The sequence below is a fragment of the Salmo salar genome, chromosome 28 (genome assembly GCF_965601325.2).
Source record: "Salmo salar chromosome 28, fSalSal1, whole genome shotgun sequence".
NCBI lineage: Eukaryota > Metazoa > Chordata > Actinopteri > Salmoniformes > Salmonidae > Salmo > Salmo salar.
In genome coordinates, this window is record NC_138318.1 from 8,032,228 (window position 1) to 8,053,963 (window position 21,736).

General features: G+C 42.3%; 1 protein-coding gene and 1 non-coding gene across 3 annotated transcripts in view; both read left to right on the top strand.

The window, feature by feature from the left end:
- Positions 1–21,736, top strand: part of LOC106589364 (glutamate receptor ionotropic, delta-1) — a 455,232-nt gene that overhangs the window by 263,042 nt on the left and 170,454 nt on the right. For both annotated transcript variants that reach the window (XM_014179240.3, XM_014179241.3), the window contains exon 4: positions 16,728–16,933. In XM_014179240.3, coding sequence (XP_014034715.1) covers positions 16,728–16,933 — 206 coding nt within the window. The remainder of the gene's footprint in view (positions 1–16,727; positions 16,934–21,736) is intronic.
- On the top strand, positions 18,745–18,797 carry LOC123731487 (U7 small nuclear RNA). Its single transcript, XR_006762640.1, has one exon. It is a non-coding gene; the product is annotated as a U7 small nuclear RNA (small nuclear RNA).

Consider the following 21,736-nt stretch of genomic DNA (forward strand, 5'->3'; position numbering starts at 1 on the left):
TTACTAACCCAAACACAGTGGGGAACAATGAGGGCCTTCTATGCCTTCAGAGAAGGGCTAAGGATTTATAAAATACTAATAATTATTTTTATATTATTCTTTTCAATTATGTTCTGATTTAATCTCTTTAGTTTTTGTTGTAAAGGAAAGGATTAACACTGAAGATTAAAAAAAATCCAACCAGTCAGCCATTGGCTAAGCCATCAGGAGCTAGATAGAAGGCATATGCCGTTTAACTGTATAAGGGCAAACTTTTTGAGTGACAGTGGAATTAACAAATCACATTTTGACTTGTAATGGGTGGGACCATTTTGGAAACTTAGGGAAACTTCTGCCTTCTCAAAGGTCAACAGGTTACTGCGCAATAGCAAGCAGTAGTTTTCCCACTGTCTAGCTAGCTATCTTTTGTTGTAGGTTAGTTTGCAGCGGCAGCAGCAGGTGTTATCAAAGAGGATGTTGTTGCTAATTTGTTACCTTCTCCCTTTTCAAGAATACCTTTCAACAAGAAGTTAAACTTTCACTGCAGTGGGCTAAATCAGGGTCACACAGAGTGATTATTGGTAGTCTTAAACAAATCTACTTTGAAACAAAAGTATACAATTCACACACATGGTTATGGGCTTTATAAAATTTTTGTTTGCGTCCCAATATTAAACTTTATATACGTCACAGAAGACTGAACTATAACAAAACTGTTTGACATAGAAACACCGGATTTTCATCTGGCTTTTTGAAATAATCTTTATTAAAAATATGAATTACATTCCACCCGTGAGGCCAAAGAGGGCGATTTTGGTCTTTGACTGCATGACTTCTCTATTGTACTACATAATTGATAAGCCGTATACCTCCACTACACTACTTTGATACATATCAGTGGGGATTAAGAAGTGAGTATACGCAATGCCCACTGAAAAAAAGTGGGTATACGGACTATGTTGTATACCTGCGTATAGCCTCCACTACACCACTGGCCCTTTGTGTTTTACAAAGTTCACTGTCCTACATGAGTGCGCTCGTATTACAGCTGTCCTTTCAACATCACAAACCTGTCACACACTGAAGGCCTGTAGGTTCACCACTGTACTAACCTGTCACACACTGAAGACCTATAGGTTCACCACTGTACTAAGCTGTCACACACTGAAGGCCTATAGGTTCACCACTGTACTAACCTGTCACACACTGAAGGCCTATAGGTTCACCACTGTACTAACCTGTCACACACTGAAGACCTATAGGTTCACCACTGTACTAACCTGTCACACACTGAAGACCTATAGGTTCACCACTGTACTAACCTGTCACACACTGAAGACCTATAGGTTCACCACTGTACTAAACTGTCACACACTGAAGACCTATAGGTTCACCACTGTACTAACCTGTCACACACTGAAGACCTATAGGTTCACCACTGTACTAACCTGTCACACACTGAAGACCTATAGGTTCACCACTGTACTAACCTGTCACACACTGAAGACCTATAGGTTCTTCACTGAGCAAACATGTCTATAATAGATATAAAGGCTGTTAAGATACTGTATTAATGTTTGAAGAAAGGAGTGTATATATTTGGCCTGAGACACTAAATGTGGTATCTAGACTGGTCTCGAGCACTATAACACCGATGTCATAATTACAGTATGGACTTTGATGTGGATAAGTTACTGCATGTCAGATCTAGTCAGTCACACCTCCACAGTACTTCCCCACTGTATCAAATCAAATCGAATTATATTTTTCACATGCGCCAAATACAACAGGCGTAGACTTTACTGTGAACGGCTTTCTTAAGAGCTCTTTCCCAACACTGCAGAGATAAAAAGTATACACATTTGCAAAAAAGAAAAAGAAATAGTAACACAATAAAATAACAATAACGAGACTATATATAAGGAGTACTGGTACAGAGTCAATGTGCAGGGGAACGTGGTAGTTGAGGTAATTTACTTAATATGTACATGCAGGTAGGGGTAAAAGTGACTAGGCAATCATCAGGCAATCATGGGCAATGTAGTTGCAGCCTGAACCGAGACAAAACCACCATATCCATCACTGATAAAACAGAAAGAAAAACAATAGGAGTTGTTTTGATTACCTCTACTGACAGGTCCCCTGACTCTATGTTTGTGCTTCCATTAGACAGACTGTCTCACAAGGTGATAATGCATTTTGTATGCTACTGTCATCACATTGTATTGCAACTCTCTTCAGAGGGGACTTGTGAAAATGCCTCCTGCCTCATACTGCATTCCTGTCATAGATCTTGTGTTGTGTGTTTCCGGGTAGGGTTAGGGTTGACCTTACAAACCACAGTAGGGAAATAAAAAAAGAACAATATAGCTATACTGTCATAGAAGGAACTATACACAGTGGAATGAGTCCTGTTTTAGCCATGTGGGGTCGGATTGCTTTCCTATCTGTCTCCCATCATGTTCAATCGTTTAGCTCAACCTCTATGTTTGGCCCTTACAGTTCATTGATCTAAATAACTGGGGTGCTGAGGGGGCTGTTGCTATACTGTCACTATACTGTCACTATACTGTCAATATACTGTCGCTATACTGCCACTATACTGTCCCTATACTGTCGGCTGTCGCTATACTGTCACTATGCTGTTAATATACTGTCGTTATACTGCCACTATACTGTCACTATACTGTCACTATACTGTCGGCTGTCGCTATACTGTCACTATACTGTCTTTATACTGTCTTTATACTGTCGCTATACTGTCAATATACTGTTACTATACTGCCACTATACTTTCACTATACTGTCGCTATGCTGTTGCCATACCTGTTGCTATGCTGTTGCTATACTGTTGCTATACTGTTGCTATACTGTTGTTTTACTGTTGCTATACTGTTGCTACGTTTTGGCTTTTGATCCTAAACAAATGACTTTTTGATTCAACGCCCATAGTCCTACAGACTTCAGTACAAGAGCGCCTGAATATTTAAGATGTCTTACAGGAATGATGGGTGGAAAAATAGGCTCCAGGGTATCCCTTTACCCCCTTGCACTTGTAATGTATCTTTTATATTCAATATTTAATTGATTCATCTGATTACATTCGAATCAAATTGATCACATCGACCGTGTTTAAGCTGGCTTTGATAAGGGAATGTGCCTAGCTATATCTTGATTAAACCTTGATAAATGGTATATAAAGAAGAGCATTCATTTTCATTCGAATATCTCTATGAAATAGACAATATGAATCTAGCCTGGGCTACGCAGAATAGATTGAGCATTGCCGCTAACGGTAATCACTGTTGCTGCGGTAAAGCGTTGTGATGTGAAGAGGTTATAAGAATGCAGCATCCTCGTCTTGGGCTCTAAACCCGGGCACGGACTGGCGCAACGCCCAAATCAGTCTGAGAATAGAAATGTCCTTCAGAAGCCTGCCTCGAAAAACACAGGGACAACATTGCAGAAATGGGGAGCAACAGAGAGATAAGTCATTGGATGTGTACGGCGGCCAGGCGAAATGGACAGATTCTTGTGATCAGCAGTAGCTCCTGTGAGTAGCCTTTCCCCTCTTTGCTCTTTATCTCTGTGTTTTGCCCTCTCCGTCTGACATCATGGTTTTGAGAGAGGGTAACACTTTTCACAGTGCAGCCTATGGCCTGACGGCATGGATGTTTAAAGTTATTTAGCAGACACTCTTATCCAGAGCAACTTACATTAGTGATTGCGTACATTTTTAGACTTATTTTTAGACTTACCAACTGAGCCACACATATGTAAGAGTCCTACACCAACATTTGATGCTGAGACAGATTTTGTTACTGCTAATTGTCTTGTCATGTCATCCCAGTGTATTCAAGCAAAATCTTCTCCAGGGGTAATAAAATTGTTTATTAAACAATTTTCCATCGTCTTAGGCACAATTTATCTTGCAAGCCTTCTTGACATAACAAACACGTCCCTATTTCCCTACGATTAATGGAGTGCAGTCTGGCCTCTCCTCAACACTGCAGTGCTGCCGAGGTAGCTGCCTGTTGATTTGGCAATTTGGTCCATCAACAGGCGAAAGGATGGCGTGGGCAATTACGCCTGTGCTGGTGCGTGTCCTAATGCAGTCTGGGCCTGTGGTGGTGTGAAGTGGTGGTATGGAGGGGATGGTTGAGAGCAGCAGGCGACGGTTAGCGTGGCTAGCGTCAGACTGACAGAGGTGCTGAGAGATGGACTCACCCCGCGCTCCTCCTCGGGTGATGCAGTTTAATAACACTGCCTCTCGCCACTGAACCAGCACAGCGCACATGTCATCTCTCTCACACACACACACACACACACACAACCAGAGCAGGGGTCAAGGTTGGGCTACACAGTAGGTCAATTATATTTCAATTAACAAAAATCTGTTAAAGTAGTCATTTCGGACCCTGCCAACAGTTACTTCTCCTAATGGCTACATTTACTTTATGTTTCTGTGGATGGCTGGTGGGAATAACACTGTTCTGGTACAGAGATCTCCAGGCAGAAAGTACCTCTAACAACTATTTAAACTGCTCCACTCTCTCCCATTGCCTTTCCCTGCCTGCCTGGCACTTTGCATTACCGAGATTGATTGGGTTAATGGTCCGGCAATGGACAGACATCTTTTCCGGGAGTCTTAACTTGTTTTGTCTGGTGGCTGCTTCATGCCACATAAACTAAGAAGAGCTCAAGTGCTGCTGGTCTAGTACCCTACCGGCTGCTGTTAAGGCTGAAGCCCACAGCCCCTTGGTTGAGCTTGTCACTGCAAATGTTGCCTTTACGACATGGATGGCATTCATAATGGATCTTGGGCTTAGCTAGCCCTTCAATGCCTTGCTTGTTGTTGCTCTGTCTCCCAACCTGCCCGCGGCGCTGGACACAAGACATGATTCTGAGGTTGGGAAATGTTCATTTTTTTCAAATAAAAACACCCATACATTAATTCATGGATTTCAAGGTGTGAGGTGTCTTTCTCACCTGTCAATTGACCTTCGATCTAACAACCTACCGTATATAAGTTCCATTTACCCATCACTCTTTCTACGAAAGATACAGCAGCATTTGGCCTTAGATGGTTGAAGGGAGAGCACATTGCATGCCAGACTCTTGAGTCCCAGGTGCTGCTTAAGAACAGATCTTGTATGCACACAGGCATACGCATGCACGCACACCCAAACATACACACAATTGCCACGGCCAAGCTGGTTGCTACTCCTCGTCGAACTGAGGATGTATGGCTGCAGTCTCATGAAATTCATTATAACGTGTCTGCGAGCCAGGTCTTTGTCGACGGCGCAGGATAAGTGGCTGGAAGTATGTTCTTTTGGATTCGTAAAACGTGATTATATTTCTCGGATCCTTTCATGGTCACAGGGAGAATACACTGCTAGAGGTGTTTTGGATGTTGTATCTCGTGTGAAAAGAAGGTGGAACTTCTTGTTTTTCTCTTTATCATTATTTTCTCCTGTCGCGCATTCTCCGAAAAGTTGTAATTTCTCCATGTTCGGTATTTCCTTCGGCCCTGACTTTAGGCTTGCCGATGGGAATTTGTAAGAAGCCTCTATTGATAAGCCAAAGAGTTACATGTAGAAGATGATGAGAGAACACGGGCATCTTGTTCGTAAGGATAGAGATGCATGTAGCCAACACTGTGCAGCCTGTCTTCAGCCCGTCTTCACCTTTGTCTGGTATCGTACAGGACTCCTATTCAGATGGCTCACTAATGGCCTCCTCTGATGCCATCAGCATGGTTGCAATCCTTACTACGTCTTTCATCCGCTCGTCACGTTTCTCAAACATATATCTCTATTATGTCTCTGCGCTTCCAACACACATACGCGCGAGCACGCGCACACACACTCACAAAAAAACAGATGAAGATTTAGGCCCTTCCTCTTTGGTTTCCATCTGGCTTTACAGTTCATGTTGAAAATCAATAAAAACAAAACATAAATCAGTTGAAGTATAGGCCCATCTCTAAGTGCCATTTACCAGCTAATCACAAAAGTTCATCTTTTTTTTAAAAGCGATACATTATCTCGCCTTGTATCAATTGCCTTGCTACCTTTCTATACTCCCCAGATATAATGAGTCTGGTCTTGACGTTCTCTGAGAGAGAGGGAGAGGGACGGATTTTATTGGACACAACAGTCAGTGAGTGAGTCATCCCAGAGATGCATCTGAAGAAGAAAACATCTGCAGAGAGCTGCTAGCGTAATGAAACAAGGTGTGAACAGTACCAGCGGCTAGCCCACCACTAACCCCAACCCCCCCCCCCCCCACCGCCCACTTCAAACTCCCACCTCCCTCTCTGTCCTCTATGCACCCACGTCTCCCCTCTCCTCTCTCCTCCACTTGTGATTGTAACGTTCTAAAGGGCACTATGCAGCGACAGAAATAGATATCAGCAGAGAGAGAGAGAGCCACCCGGTGCCGTATCCTTTTTTAGTGACGTCACTTAAGTGCAAAGGGCAAGCCGAACACAGTAGCTGTCGCCTGGCTAGAAGAAGCCAACTCGTAGAGTACAGTAGCGCAGACACACACTAGCCTATAGGCTCAGGCACAAATTCAGAGGCCTTCAAAAGGGGTCTCTATAGACCAGCCTCGGGGGTCATTAAGCCGTCTCAAAAAACCCATCTCACACAGAGTAGGAGTCAGAGCATCCATGGGATTGTCCAGAGAGCTGACATATAAATCCTGTTAATCCGGTTACATGAGGCCCGCTGGATGTCCTGGTCTGGCTGTGTTTGATATGCAGGCAGCCGGGCAACACGCATCCTCTGGATCATCAGAGGGACAAACAGACCGTGCGGATCTTTGAAACTTTGATGCAATGTAAACAGTTGCTCTACTGGGAGGGTTTCATTAGTCGGTTGGCTGGGTTGATACAGCGTGATGATTTGTGTCCTTTTTTTTATTCATATTTTTAAGTGCTTGTACCAATTAGTGTTGTTTATCAAGTGGGAATTGAGCTTTGATAACCATGTGACCTTGTGGAAAGCCACACTTAGCATAATTAGCTTGCCCTCTCTGTAACTGGAAAACATTAAGACGCTTACATGATATCTGGGTGTCGTACGGTATCAAGGGTTGTTTATGCAGAGGGAAAATCGAGTTATCACTGACACTAGTTATCCTTGCCCTCACGTGTGATGTATCAGATCCCTATGATATCGATTTTTCATTGCGGTCTTAAAATGGAGCGTAGCTCTTTGATTTGAACAATTTGCATAGCGCCTTGGCAGGACATGAAAACTCGTTGAGAGAGAAGAGCTGCTACTTGAGGGGCAAATTTACATTTAGTGTTTGTATAGTCAAAGGAGAGAACACACTGTTCAATTATACAATCTCACAATTAAATCCCACCATTCCAGGACATGCTCGTCACATTACTGCCAGGGCTCTTCTGGAAAAACATCTCTTTTTTTTTGCGAGAATGGCTTTCGTAAAAGGTTGATGTGTAGCATTTCTCCAACGTCAGGTAATTGGCTGTCAAAGGTGCCTTTCTCTCCTTTTTCGGTATTTTCTTCTTTCCACCTTTTTTCGGGTGAGCGATTCTTTCCCTCCTCAGTCGGCTGGTGTAGAGCGTGGCGCGTAGACAGACAGATGACATCACAGCGAGATAACACATGTCTCCAAGGTTCTTCTCTCTGTCCTGAGGGCAGATGGTGGTGACAGATTGCAGGACTAGGACAGTGTTCGCTAGCTCCTCTCTCCAGTCGGTCCTCATGCAACAACAATGTGGAAGAGACTGAGCTGAGCCCAGAGAGAAACTGTTCTCATTCAAAATGCATTGATTGGGCTTGTATTGAAATGCATGTAGCTCTTTTTCCTATGGTCATACACAATCACAGAATGGCTTTGTAAACTGAAAAAATACAACATTATTAGAGCCTAGGTAATGCTTCGTAAGTAGATCCTTCAAAGGTAGATCCTTCCTAGCGTGTTCCCAGATCAGTTTGTGCTCTTGCCTATACCATTGCAGTCCTTGTCAAGCAAAACAAAAATGATTGGCATGACTATGAGTAAAAAGGAATTGGCACGATGGCACAAACAGACTGGCACTCAGGCTAGCTAGATCCTTCCAGTTTTAAAATAAGAGCTGTGTGTGTGTGTGTGTGTGTGTGTGTGTGTGTGTGCGCGCGCGCGCAGAGGTTTGTCAACAACAACACAGCATCAACATTGGCGGCGATGTATGTCGGCTTCTATTCTATTGAATTCGATCATCTGTCTTCCATCTTTTTTTCCATCCTGTCCTCTGCTTATTACTTACAGCTGTCTGAAAGATCATACAGGGTGTTTTTATGGTTATTCAATAGCAGAAATCTCTCATCCATAAACAGACCGCTTGAACAGCCGATGAGAAATATGCCTCCCGAAGGCAAATGTCACACCTGTCAGCAGAGTTGAAAATGTAAAAGTCTCAATTATTCTTCAAAACCGCAGGAAATAGAAAATAAAATGCGTAGTCACACAGAGCAACACGTGCGAGTCTCATTGAAGGGGGTAATTAAAATGCTTGTCTTTTTATGAAGATTGGAGCAAAATTAACTGTCAGTGGGACCTTCATATTCACAATTCTTCATTCCCGCGCTCGACAGTGCACAGCTGTCAGCACCTGATGATTTCTGTTTATTTGTGTTTACTTTGATTTGCATCAATATAATGGATTCGAAACATACAGAGGGACTGAAAAGTGATATTCCATTTGAATATTGAATAAGGCTAGAACCTGATTGTAAAGAGTTTGGGCTGTAATGTGAGCTGTGGGCTGAGTGGATCTCTGCCTTAGCTTAATCACACTTCAAATGTCCTGTCATTCATTACATCTGTGTTGAGTCAAACATTTAATCCAATTTATGTTGCATTGTTTACATGGATACTAATTTTGGACATTTCATTGATAATGAGAGAGGAGAATAGCTGTTTACATACTGTAATGGCACACTATTCCCTATATAGTGCACTATTCTATGGGACCTGGTCAAGAGTAGTGCACTTTATAGGGAGTAGCGTACCATTTTGGACATACTCTGTGATAGCTTGTGATATCATCCTATGAGCTGTTGGGTTTTCCCCCTTTGATCCCTCCGTCCTTCCCTCTCTTGAGGGTAATCATTGTGTGTTTTGAGGTTTGGTTGTTTACTTTTGTTATTTAGCCCTATCATGATGACATACTGTGTACAACCCATCCACTGACATCATCTCTCTTTAGCATCACAATCATTTGATTATGTCATGCAGTGTTGAGAGGAGGGCAGGGTGATTGGAGTATTATGTCACATGAACTTCAGCTGGCTTCTCATGCATGCTTTTACCTCGATCCATTGCATTGGGGTCAGCACTGTCACACAAAAGGCCATATTTGGACTGTCAGCTTGTATCACACAGCCCCTCACCTCACCTCTGCGGTCTGTGTCTGTGGCTAGGAATAGTGTGCGTGCTTGTGCCTGTGCATGCAAGTGGATGTGTGTGTGCTCTCTGCAATCCTCACGCGGTAGTGGCAGCCCTCATGATGATTCACATAACCCACGAATAAAGAAACAGCGAGAGAGAGAGCGATAGAGAGAGCTACAGAGAGTGAGAGAGAGAAAGAGAATGAGAGAGAGAGAGAGAGTGAGAGAGAGAGGGATAGAGCGCAAGAGAGCGAGAGAGAGAGAAAGAGAGAGAAAGAGAGAGAGAGAGAGAAAGTCACATCCTGTAAAATCCAATTTTTTTCCCGCCAGTGGAGAGACGGTGGAGATGGGGCCTCTTTGATGAGATTTGCTCTCCTGCTCCTCTTTGATTATCTCTTATGCTGCGTGTTATGATGCTCCCCTAAGTGTCTTAGTTAAATTTCACTGGGATCACAGCAGCTGTTGCTAAAGTCCATGAGGCGAAGCCAAGCAGCTTTGGAGAGCCCATCACTGCCACTCTCTCTGCAGCCGACAAAAGATTTGGGCTGTAATCTATAGGGATTAGCTGAGGAAAAGTGAGGAAAATGCAAATCTAGAATGTTCATAAACAAGGATTTCTCAAACCCACCCAAGTTATGCTTTGAATGATAAGGAGCAGTGTCTGGGTCCCCCCCTCCCCCCAAGTGAAATATATACTGAACAAAAATATAAATGCCACATGAAAAGTGTTGATCCCATGTTTCATGAGCTGAAATAAAAGATCCCAGAAATTGTCCATACACACATCCCTGTTAGTGAGCATTTCTCCTTTGCCAAGGTAATACATCCACCTGACAGGTGTGGCATATCAAGAAGCTGATAAAACAGCATGATCATTACACAGGTGAACCTTGTGCTGGGGACAATAAAAGGCCACCCTAAAATGTGCAGTTTTGTCACACAAGTTGAGGGAGCATGCAATTGGGATGCTGACTGCAGGAATGTCCTCCAGTGCTGTTGCCAGAGAATTGAATGTTAATTTCTCCACTATAAGCCAACTCCAACGTCGTTTTAGAGAATTTGGCAGTACGTCCAACCGGCCTCACAACCGCAGACCAGTCATGTGAAATAAAAAGATTAGGGCCTAATGAATTTACTGTAACTCAGTAAAATTGTTGCATGTTGCGTTTATATTTTAGTTCAGTATAAGTGGATACCAATAGTCTCACCAATATTCTCACAATATCCATATGGTATAAAATAACAGGAATGAAAACACGCAAAGTGGACGATGTAATGGGTTTCACAGCAAGGCCAATTCTACCTGCAGGGGTTAAACGCTAGTAAGACATTAGCCGCCCCATGTATGATTCATAGTAATCTCCCCAAGCCAAGAAGTTTGATTAATACAGATAATTGCCAGGTTCGCTCTGAGGAGGAATACACCCCCCACAAGGCACTCCTCACTGTACTCTTCAGGATGAATCAATAGGAAGTAAATGTTTGTAGTTTGTTGTTGTTTTGTAGAGACTACAACAACTGCCATTGGTGAGAAGACTTGGTGAGAACATTGTGAAAGAAGACCTGTTACTATCTCCTTTTTCACCATGGAAACATAGACTAAGCAGGATTTTTGCCACTAAACTCTGGGGAGAGGGAGCTGCATAGGACTACAGTAGACAGCCAGACACAACTTTCTACAAGCTACCTGTCACTCCTAATAGGCAGCAATGAGAGGAGAAGGAGAAGGAGAGATGTTCGAATGAACCCACCTGTCTCAGACATTTCAAATGGATCACTTCAGCGATAGCTGAATATGTTATCACACCAAGAAGAGAATTCACCATGATGCAAATGAGAAGTAATTGTAGCAATGAAACCGCTCTATTCGGTGGTGAATTGTTAATCCCGGACAAAGGAAGATGACTTGTGGACAAAGGAAGATGACTTGTAGACAGGTGCTAGCTACCGGAGCCCCACCATAGGCTAGGACTGTGAGTAAGAGGCCCTGAGAACACAATAAAGAAAGCACTGAGTTACCCAGACCTCCTCTACCACTCTCCTTCCGCTGAACACTTACTGAACTGCCAGCAGCAGAGATCGACAGGCAGGCAATTTACTCCACAGTGTGGGGCACAATGCACAATATCTCACAATATTTCACAATGTCTGGGCCAAGGCTGCTCTGCTGTTGTCAAACCCAAAACACTGCAAAAGTTTTTATTAGCCTATTTTTTAACATCTCTTTTTGCTTGTTGTTACATGTACATTCTAGACTCATTGTACATACATGTCACTTCTCTCTTTCTTTTCTTCACAGTAGTTACTGTACATAGTAGGAATATAGTTACTTGACATACATCACATCCGGATAGACAGTACCCAAACACGTACGGTATACAGTGCCTTCAGAAAATATTCACACCCTTTGAGTTTTTCCACATTTTGTTGTGTTACAGCCTGAATTGAAAATGAATTAAATTGAGATTTGTTTTTATCACTGGCCTAAACATAATATCTCATAATTTCAGGAGGAATTATGTTTTTGAAATCTTTACAAATTAATAAAAATGAAAAGCTGAAATGTCTTGAGTCAATAAGTATTCAACCCCTTTTTTATGGCAAGCCTAAATAAGTTCAGGATGAAACATTTGCTTAACAAATTGCATAATACGTTCCATGGACTCTGTGTGCAATAATAGTGTTTAACATGATTTTTGAATGACTACCTCATATCTGTACCACACACACACACAATTATCCCTCAGTCGAGCAGTGAATTTCAAACACAGATTCAACCACAAAGACCAGGGAGGTTTTCCAATGCCTCACAAAGAAGGGTAGATGGATAAAGTTATTCATTACACTTTGGATGGTGTATCAATACACCCAGTCGTTACAAAGATACAGGCGTCCTTCCTAACTCAGTTGCTGGAGAGGAAGGAAACCGCTCAGGGATTGCACCATGAGTCCAATGGTGACTTTAAAACAGTTACGAAGTTTAATGGCTGTGATAGCAGAAAACTGAGGATGGATCAACAACATTGTTGTTACTCCACAATACTAACCTAATTGACAGAGAGAAAAGAAGGAAGCCTGTACAGAATGAAAATATTCCAAAACATGCATCCTGTTTACAACAAGGCACTAAAGTAATACTGCAAAAAAATTGGCAAAGTAATTACCTTTTTGTCCTGAATACAAAGTGTTGCATTTGGGGCAAATCCAATACAACATATTACTGAGTACCACTCTCAATATGTTCAAGCATAGTGCTGGCTGCATCCTGTTATGGGTACGCTTGTAATTTTTAAGGGCTGGGGAGAATTTTCAGTATAAAAAAGAAGGGTACCTAAGCACAGGCAAAATCCTAGAGGAAAACCTGCTTCAGTCTGCTTTCCAACAGACACTTTTCAGCACGACAATAACCTAGAACACGAGGCTAAATCTACACTGGAGATGCTTACAAAGAAGTCAGTGAATGTTCCTGAGAGACAAAGTTACAGTTTTGACTTAAATCTAAATGACGATCTATGGCAAGACCTAAAAATGGTTGTCTAGCTATGATCAACAATCATTTTGAAAAGAATAATGTGCAAATGTTGCACAATCCAGGTGTGGAAAGCTGCAAAAGGTTCTTCTACAAAGTATTGACACAGGGGGGTGAGTACTTATGTAAATGAGATATTTCTGTATTTGCAAACATTTCTAAAAACATATTTTCACTTTGTCATTATGGAGTATTGTGTGTAGATGGGTGAGAAAAAAAGTATATTTAATACATTTTGAATAAAGGATGTAACACAATGTAACAAAATGTGGAATAAGTCAAGGGGTATGAATACTTTCTGAAGGCACTATATACAGTATATGCATATAGATAGATACCGCATCCATTTCATCCCAAAGGCAAAGTAAAATATTTGTATTGGATTTCCCTTTTTCCTCTTTGTTTTTTTTTTTACACTAGGGTTGTTGATCTATCACTGAGGCTGTTTAACACATAGGCCTATAGCACTGGGGAGGAAAGATACCGGTAGCACATATAGATTGTGTAAAAACATTATATACTTCTCGCATAGAGAAGTGCTTCCATAAGCCAGTTATCATATTGGCTCTATTGATACATTTCAGCTATAATCAGTTTAACCCTGTGTAAACCTGCCAGTTGCACGCTAGCAGAGTCAACAGATCCCGTTGACCAACACCTAACCCATTTGCTGGTGTGTATCTGAACAATATGTCCTTTGCATTAAAAAAAAGAGATTTATGGTTTAAATGGTGTTTAAAGATAGTGACACCAATTGTTACAGGATCGTATAGGCCTACTCCAGTAGAGAACCTAGACAGGCTATTGACCCTCTTACTGTATCAATCGTTTATCCTATCCTAGCTCCACATTCGATCGGTCAATATTTGTCGTACCAATTCACATCTGCTAGAAGGGCAGCTACAGTGTAACAGCATTGAAGTCACAATATACCCCAATCGCTAAAATTACATTGTATCAGATCAAACTCAAAACCCAACCTTGGTTTGACCATTTTAAAATTTGTGCGGCCCATCAAATAAAAAAAAGTTCGCCTCAGCCGTTTTTGCCTTCCCATAAATCCAAGACAAATGTTAAGTTCATATAGTCCAAGGTTCCGTATTGTATGAATACAAAGGATGAGTCCATCATGCAATAATAACAAATACAAAAAATATAAGATTGTAACGTGTAGTGCTGTGTAATGTTGCGTATCGGGGACTACCTCAGCGTGAGGTATCACTCATAGCCACATTGTTATCTTCGAATCCTTGAAGAACTACAAGACAAACATTCTGCTTCTCTGCTCGGAGCCTTTTGAAAGTGGGGTACAGGGCACGTTCTCTCCACTATTTCATGGAGAAATTGTTCATTAATGGAGAACGGACCGGGCCTTCCCTCCCCTCTGCCACCAAAATGATGAGCCCATCGAAAATCAATTGTATCCACCTGTTCGTCCGTTATCTTGAGATTAAGTTTCATGGAAACCTTGACTTTATTCTCAGTTGCCAGATAGTTTTCATTTTCATCCTCCTTTATTCCCATCATAACAATATTATTCTTCATACATCTGCACTTCAGATCAAGTAATTCTGCTTTCATTGTGTTATTATCATACCATAGCCTCTCCGTAGTGGCTTATAGGGAGTCCGCGGTCGTTTTCAATATCTTATTTTCAGCTCGTATTTCTTCCATTTTATTGCTGTAATCCATTCCTGATTTGAGGGCCTCAACCTCCTCCATTAACACAGGCAATAAATTCAGCTTTTTTCAAATGTTTGTTCATGCTTGTCAGCAATGCCCTATCTTCTGCTGACATTGTTGTAAAAACCTCTTCCATTGTTACATACAGATGTTTAGTTGGAGGCTTCCCTTAAATCCTGTTGAGGGCAGACGTTCCACTAGCTGAACGCCTAGCCAATATCCAATGGAACAGCGTGGCGCGAAATACAAAAACCTCGAAAATCCAATAATTTCAATTTCTCAAACACACAACTATTTTACACCATTTTAAAGATACACTTCTCCTTAATCCAACCACATTGTCTGATTTCAAAAAGGCTTTACAGCGAAAGCAAAACATTAGATTATGTTAGGAGAGTACATAGACCAAAATAACCACACAGCCATTTTCCAAGCAAGGACATGTGTCAATAAAACCCAAAACACAGCTAAATGAAGCACTAACCTTTGACGATCTTCATCAGATGACACTCCTAGGACATCATGTTACACAATACATGTGTGTTTTGTTCGATCAAGTTCATATTTATATCCAAAAACAGCATTTTACATTGGCGCGTGATGTTCAGAAAATGGATGCCCACCAAAAACGTCCGGTGAATTTACAAAAATACTCATCATAAACGTTGACAAAATACATAACAATTATTTTAAGAATTATAGATACAGAACTCCTTTATGTAACCGCTGTGTCAGATTTTAAAATAGCTTTACGGAGAAAGCACATTTTTCAATATTCTGGGTATACAGACACCCGCCAAGTTCGCGGCAACCTAAACTCAGAATTAGTATTAGAAATATACTCTTACCTTTGCTGATCTTTGTCAGAATGCACTCCCAGGACTGCTACTTCCACAAGAAATGTTGTTTTTGTTCTAAATAATCCATAGTTATGTCCAAATACCTCCATTTTGTTAGTGCGTTCAGGTCACTGTCCAAAGGCTTGCGCAATTCGAGACACAAAAAGTCAAAATGTTCCATTACCGTACTTAGAAGCATGTCAAACGCTGTTTAAAATCAATCTTTATGGTATTTTTAACGTAGAAATGTGATAATATTCAAACCGGACAATAGCGTATTCATTCAAGGAGAAAAAGAAAAAAACAGCGTGCTCGCATGACCGCGCATATACAATCCCTTTGTTGCCAGGCAGTCCACTCAGAAACTGAGCTCCTATTATCTGCCCAGTGACAGGAGAATGCTCAAACCACTTTCTGAAGGCTTTAGACAGCCAATGGAAGCCTTAGAAAGTGCAACGTAACCCCACAGATACTGTAGTTTCGAAAGGGACTAGAAAGAAGAACTACAATTCTCAGATCCTACACTTCCTGGTTGACTTTTTCTCAGGTTTTTGCCTGCCATATGAGTTCTGTTATACTCACAGACACCATTCAAACAGTTTTAGAAACTTCAGAGTGTTTTCCATCCAAATCTACTAATAATATGCATATTCTCGTTTATGGGAAGAGTAGTAACCAGTTTAAATCGGGTACGTTTTTTCATCCGGCCGTGAAAATACTGCCCCCTAGCCACATCAGGTTATTAAGTTTTGCTCAAGGAGAGGACAGATCTTGTTCGCTTTGATGTGTATGATTGTTGTTCGAGAAATAGTTTCAGGTTCACTATATATGTTTTTAGTTATCAGCTAATCCTCAATTTTACGTTTAATTCATGGGACAAGCTGTGCCTACCACGTTACCACTTGCCACATAATTTCACTCCCTGGTCTTTGTGGTTGAATCTCAAAGCAGCGTGTTTGTTGTGTGTGCGTTTATCTAAATGACTGTCCTTGTCAGCATGTCGAGAATTCATTATTTGTGTATTCTAGTCATGGGTTTCAAATATGCCACTTAACACTGGAACCACCACGGGCTAGCAATCACAGTGGAAATATAAAATTTAGTCAAATGATGCTATTGAGAGATGGAATCTGAGTAAAAAGTGCAATGGATGCTGTGGGCCATAATTATGCGATATGTTTGATGTACTCAGAGGGCTCTGCAGGACGTTAGAGGGGTTTCCGAGTTCATAGTCAGTGGGTTTTCCGAGTCCAGTTAGTCTAACCCCACTCACCCTCCTCCTCTCCTCAGATATCCGTGGCCTACAGAGTTTCCTGGATCAGACATCTCGGCAGGGGCTGGACGTATCTCTACAGAGAGTGGACAGGAACATCAGTAAAGTCTTCTCGAACCTCTTCAACACCATGAGGACAGAGGAGCTCAACCGTTACAGGGACACGCTGAGACGGGCCATCCTACTGCTCAGCCCCCGAGGAGCAGAGGCCTTCATCCAACAGGTAAGTGAGAGAATTTAGGCCTAGGTATAACCACACGTACATACTCGTGGGTGCACTTGAACGCACACAAATCCAGGCTGCGTCACGTCCGGCCGTGTTTGGGAGTCCCATAGGGTGGCGCACAATTGTCCCAGCGTCGTTCATGTTTGGCCGGGGTAGGCCGTCATTTTAAATATGAATTTGTTCTTAACTGATTTGCGTAGTTAAATAAAGGTTACATTTTAAAAAAGAAGAAAAAAAAGGTGTGAGCACACATTTGCACACACACACACACACACACACACACACACACACACACACACACACACACACACACACACACACACACACACACACACACACACACACGTGTGAGCACACATACAGTACACACATGTCCTTTACATGTCTGTGCACACAAACAGAAACACCCCCAGACATAGCCTATCCTAGCCAATACTTATCAGACAAAGTGTTGACCTCCATGAGACATTGTCAATCAATGAATCAAACAATCATATGTATTTCCTGAATCCCTTTTTACAACAGCAGTTGTCACAAAGTGCTATACAGATAACCAGCCTAAAACCCAGAAGAGCAAGCAATGCAGATTCAGAAGCACAGTGGCTAGGAAAAACTCCCTACAGTGGCAGGAATCTACTGTAAGAAGAAACCTAGAGACGAGCCAGGCTCCGAGGGTTGGCCAGTCCTCTTCTGGCTGTAGGTTAAATGAGTTCATGGCCATTTAGGCCAGATGGTTCTTCAAGACGATTGTGATCATCCTGATATTCCCTCTCTAGAAATCCCCCCTGGTCAACATACGGTTTGGGGGCATTGTCTATCATTAGACATTACACATGCCTCCTAATAGCTCAGTCTGTCAGTTGTCCCGGGAGATGTCTTGGGACTCAGGCTCAGCACCGCAGAGCAGAGCAGACGGCCCGTCCACAACTAACAGGCAGAGTGGAGAAGGAACACCGTTCTCATGCATATGGATGAGTCAGTTCTCCGAGCCTCAGCCCAGGCAGGCTGTATATTTTTAGAAGTTTTAATTTTAGCAGGCAATGAGAGAAGAAGGTGTAACCATGGCACCTCTGACTGGGCAGCTGCATTCTCTTTGGAATGTCAGTCAAACTGGGCGCCGGTGGCAGCTACCTGCTTTAATCTTTAATGCCTCGTCATACTCCGACTCCCATTGCTACTCTGCCTCGGGAAATGTTTGTGAATATTTGAATTAGCTGTACTGCTTTGTAAACCAGACACGCTGTTCCATACTGTAAAATAACACTGCCTGTCTGTCTGGATGGAGTCTGGTGTTCTTACATCTATTCTGTCCAGCCTCCAGAAAGACAGACAGACAGACAGACAGACAGACAGACAGACAGACAGACAGACTGTCTATTGGTTGGAGGGGAGATTTGGACTTGTTTATTAGTGACGAGTGTTGAGTGCTGCACCACTGGCATTGCCCTGGATCGACAAGTGATTTTCACTTCAACTTCCCACATGAAAAAATACTACAGATTACTATAGAATACTACAGTACTTACTGTAGTATATTGTAGAATATTACACTACACACTGTAGTATCCCTCAATACTACAGTATTATCCACACACAAAAAACACTCTCGGAAATACTACAATATTCTCCGCAAAAACACTACACTTTTTTAACATTTCCGCCATATCGCAATTTGTGCCACCCATACTGTACATGACAAACTTACATGCCAAGTATATACCATATTGTGTTCCTACAAGTAATAAAGAAAAGAGAAGCGCTGAACTATCCATTTCAGACCCCAGTCCTCATTACCTACAGGTTATGGAAAATGTGCTCTTTTAGAATTTCTCCAGTAGGTTTCATGAAGGAGAAAGCCTCCATTTCTACAGTATGTCAAAGATAATAAAACACAAACACTATACTGTGGTAAATACTACAGTAATGTCCATAAAAACAGTACAGTAAATACGACAATATATTACAGTCCGCAAAAACACTACAGGAAATATTTCTGTGTACTACAATCCACAAAAACACTACATTAATTACCATGGTATGTACTACAGCTTTATTTTAGTACAGTATTTATACTATGGGTAAATCTAAATATTAATACTAAATACTACAGTATTCAGTGTCATTTTTTTTCTGACTACAGTGAATACTACAGTATTTATACCATAGTATACCATAGTATTATTTCATGTAGGCTGCTTAGAGTGTTAAGGCCTCTTGCTCCTCTCTGATCCCTAAGGTGTGTAGGTCATGCTGTAGTTACTAAGACAGTTCTGTTGGCCAAGTGTGTTATTGAGAGTTATTTCCTTTTTCTTCTACTGTGGCCTTTTGGGGAAGTATAGCCGGGGTGCTGGTGGGCGAGATGTAGTCGGTTGGCCGTCTGAGGAATAAAATGACGCAGCAGCCTGTCTTGTTGTAGCTGTCAGAGATGACAGGTGAGCACTCTCACTTGAGTAGACATGAGACAAAATTCAAGGTACTTTGCAAAGAGATATTCTGGCAGTTTCTTTCTGCAATCCCACACTGCTGCCGCCTGACTTCAAGTGGCTGTTGGGCAGTTGGACGTTTAGTATAAGGACAAGTAACACCCTGAAGGTCTGATCCTGCAGTAGCTCTGTCCGAGAATGTGTGGTCATTGATGGAAAGAGAATATAAAGGCACATCCGTACCACAGGAGCACACACACACCCACTATGATGACACCACAGCTTGTCTCTATCTCAGTCTCAGTCTCAGTCTCAGTCTCGGTCTCTTCACAAGTCCCTGGTTCAGTGTGGTGTGGATATCTCCAGATAATGGATGCCTTTATGTAATTTATATGACACGTCGTGATACGCTTGTTCAAGGAAATCGTTGACTTTTTATTTCATTTTGATTGAGGACAGCACACGGAACATTATGTTTGATTTAGAGGTTGTATCTCACAAATAATAATAGAAATGATAAAGCGTTTTGTCAGCAAGCACTAAAAAATTGCCTTGGTGTTCAGCACTACTGAGTGGAAATCTATGTGTACACGTGACGGGGTGGTGAGCCACTGTGTACAGGAATAGCCAGGTGTCTGCTTTGATGATTGATTCTGTTTTCCATGTCTGGGCTGTTTTGTTCCCTCGTGTGACTATGGCAAATGAGCACTAACCGACAGGCTAGGGTAAGAAGACATGGCTCACCCGCCATGTTTGTGGTCCTGTATGGCTCAGTTGGTAGAGCATGGTGCTTGCAACACCAGGATTGTGGGTTTGATTCCTGGAGCCACCTATATGTTACAATTGTTTGACATAGTAAAAGCACAAGGTGAATTGCCTCTTTAAGAACATGAATGCGTTATGAGTCTTTTTGAGATGTGACAAGGAAATGTTTTTTCGCTTTCAAGCGTAAATGTGCCATTCACATCCACTTGTGATTCAATAAACTATGATTCCAGACTCCACGCTCATGCTTAGTAGCCATTTTGTAAGCTGTCCATAGCCTAGGTTCCAGGACACAGGGAATGCACATATGAGAGCAGTGTCTCACACAGACTACCTTGCTGAGTCTCTGATTAAAGCTAGAGTGGCTGAAAGGAGATATGTGTGATCTTTCTTCCCTTTTCCAAACAATATGGCTGTGGTTGAATATGAGAGCGAGAGAGAGAGAGAGAGAGTATGCGAGAGAGAGTATGCGAGAGAGAGATAGAGGGGAGGCTGGTGCAGAGGTAATCCACACGGTGCTGTGAAATTTGTGGCACTCTTTTATCTCCTGCGCCTTTGCTATCTCTTTTTGTGAGTGGTAAATGCTGTGACTAAATGCAGACAGCGTCTGTTAAAGGCACAGCAAGAACCATGGCACTGCCCCTTTAGGTACCCAGGACCCCCGCTGTGTCTCCCTTCAGTCAAGATTCAGGCTGCTCCCACGCCCACGCACACACACCAAAGTCACACACTCAGGCTTTCAGTTCTAACACTCGGTGAAGAGTCTTCAGCAACTATGCTATACAGGAGAGGAAGCCCTGCTGCTCCTAGAAAACATACCAGAGCATACCTTTGTCAGGAAGAACGAGTGATGTCCACAGAAGAGAAGGATTGATGCAGTGATTAACCGAATGCCTGCAATCGTCTCCTTTCAATCAGCGGCTTCTCCTCAGTTGTTAGTGTTCACACCCAGTTTCCATTTTGCCTCGTTCAGTTGTTTTTCTTTCCTTCCCGCTCCAGAGGAGAGGAGGTCAACATTGAACATGTTCACTTACTTTAAACAATGATGAAAAGGACTAGGTGACTTTAATCATTTGGCGCTGAAATATTCATGTTTCCTCTCTGCTAGCTGCTGGATGTGGTAGCTAGTGGATGCTGTTTTGGCATCTCTGATGTGGGAGTGCGCTCTCTCTTCAGACACGCTGGAATCCCAAGTAGAACGACAGCCATATGTGGTCAGTAAGAGATGGCGGTCTACTAATGTCCTCGGGTGTTAAAGAGCTCGGTGTGGTTTCCTGTACAGAGCTTTACAGAACTTGTAATCTAGTCTTTTTCTCGAGCCAAAGCAATGGTACATGACAATCCGCGTCTGTGCGTCGATCTTCAATAGAGACGTCCGAGGTTGTTTGAGAGACGTTCTATCGGTAGAACTGGCAAGGATATGGGCTTACACAATTTACTGGCTGCGGAGAAAAGTACTCACGCACCACGACCTATCTCACCTTCAGAGCTGTTACACAGCTGTTGTTTTAGGGCCCAAGTTGAGGATGGAGGGATAGGTGGGTGGATGGAAAGTTAATAGAAGGATGGAAGGCACGATAAGGATGGGTAAACCCCTTGCTAAACACACATT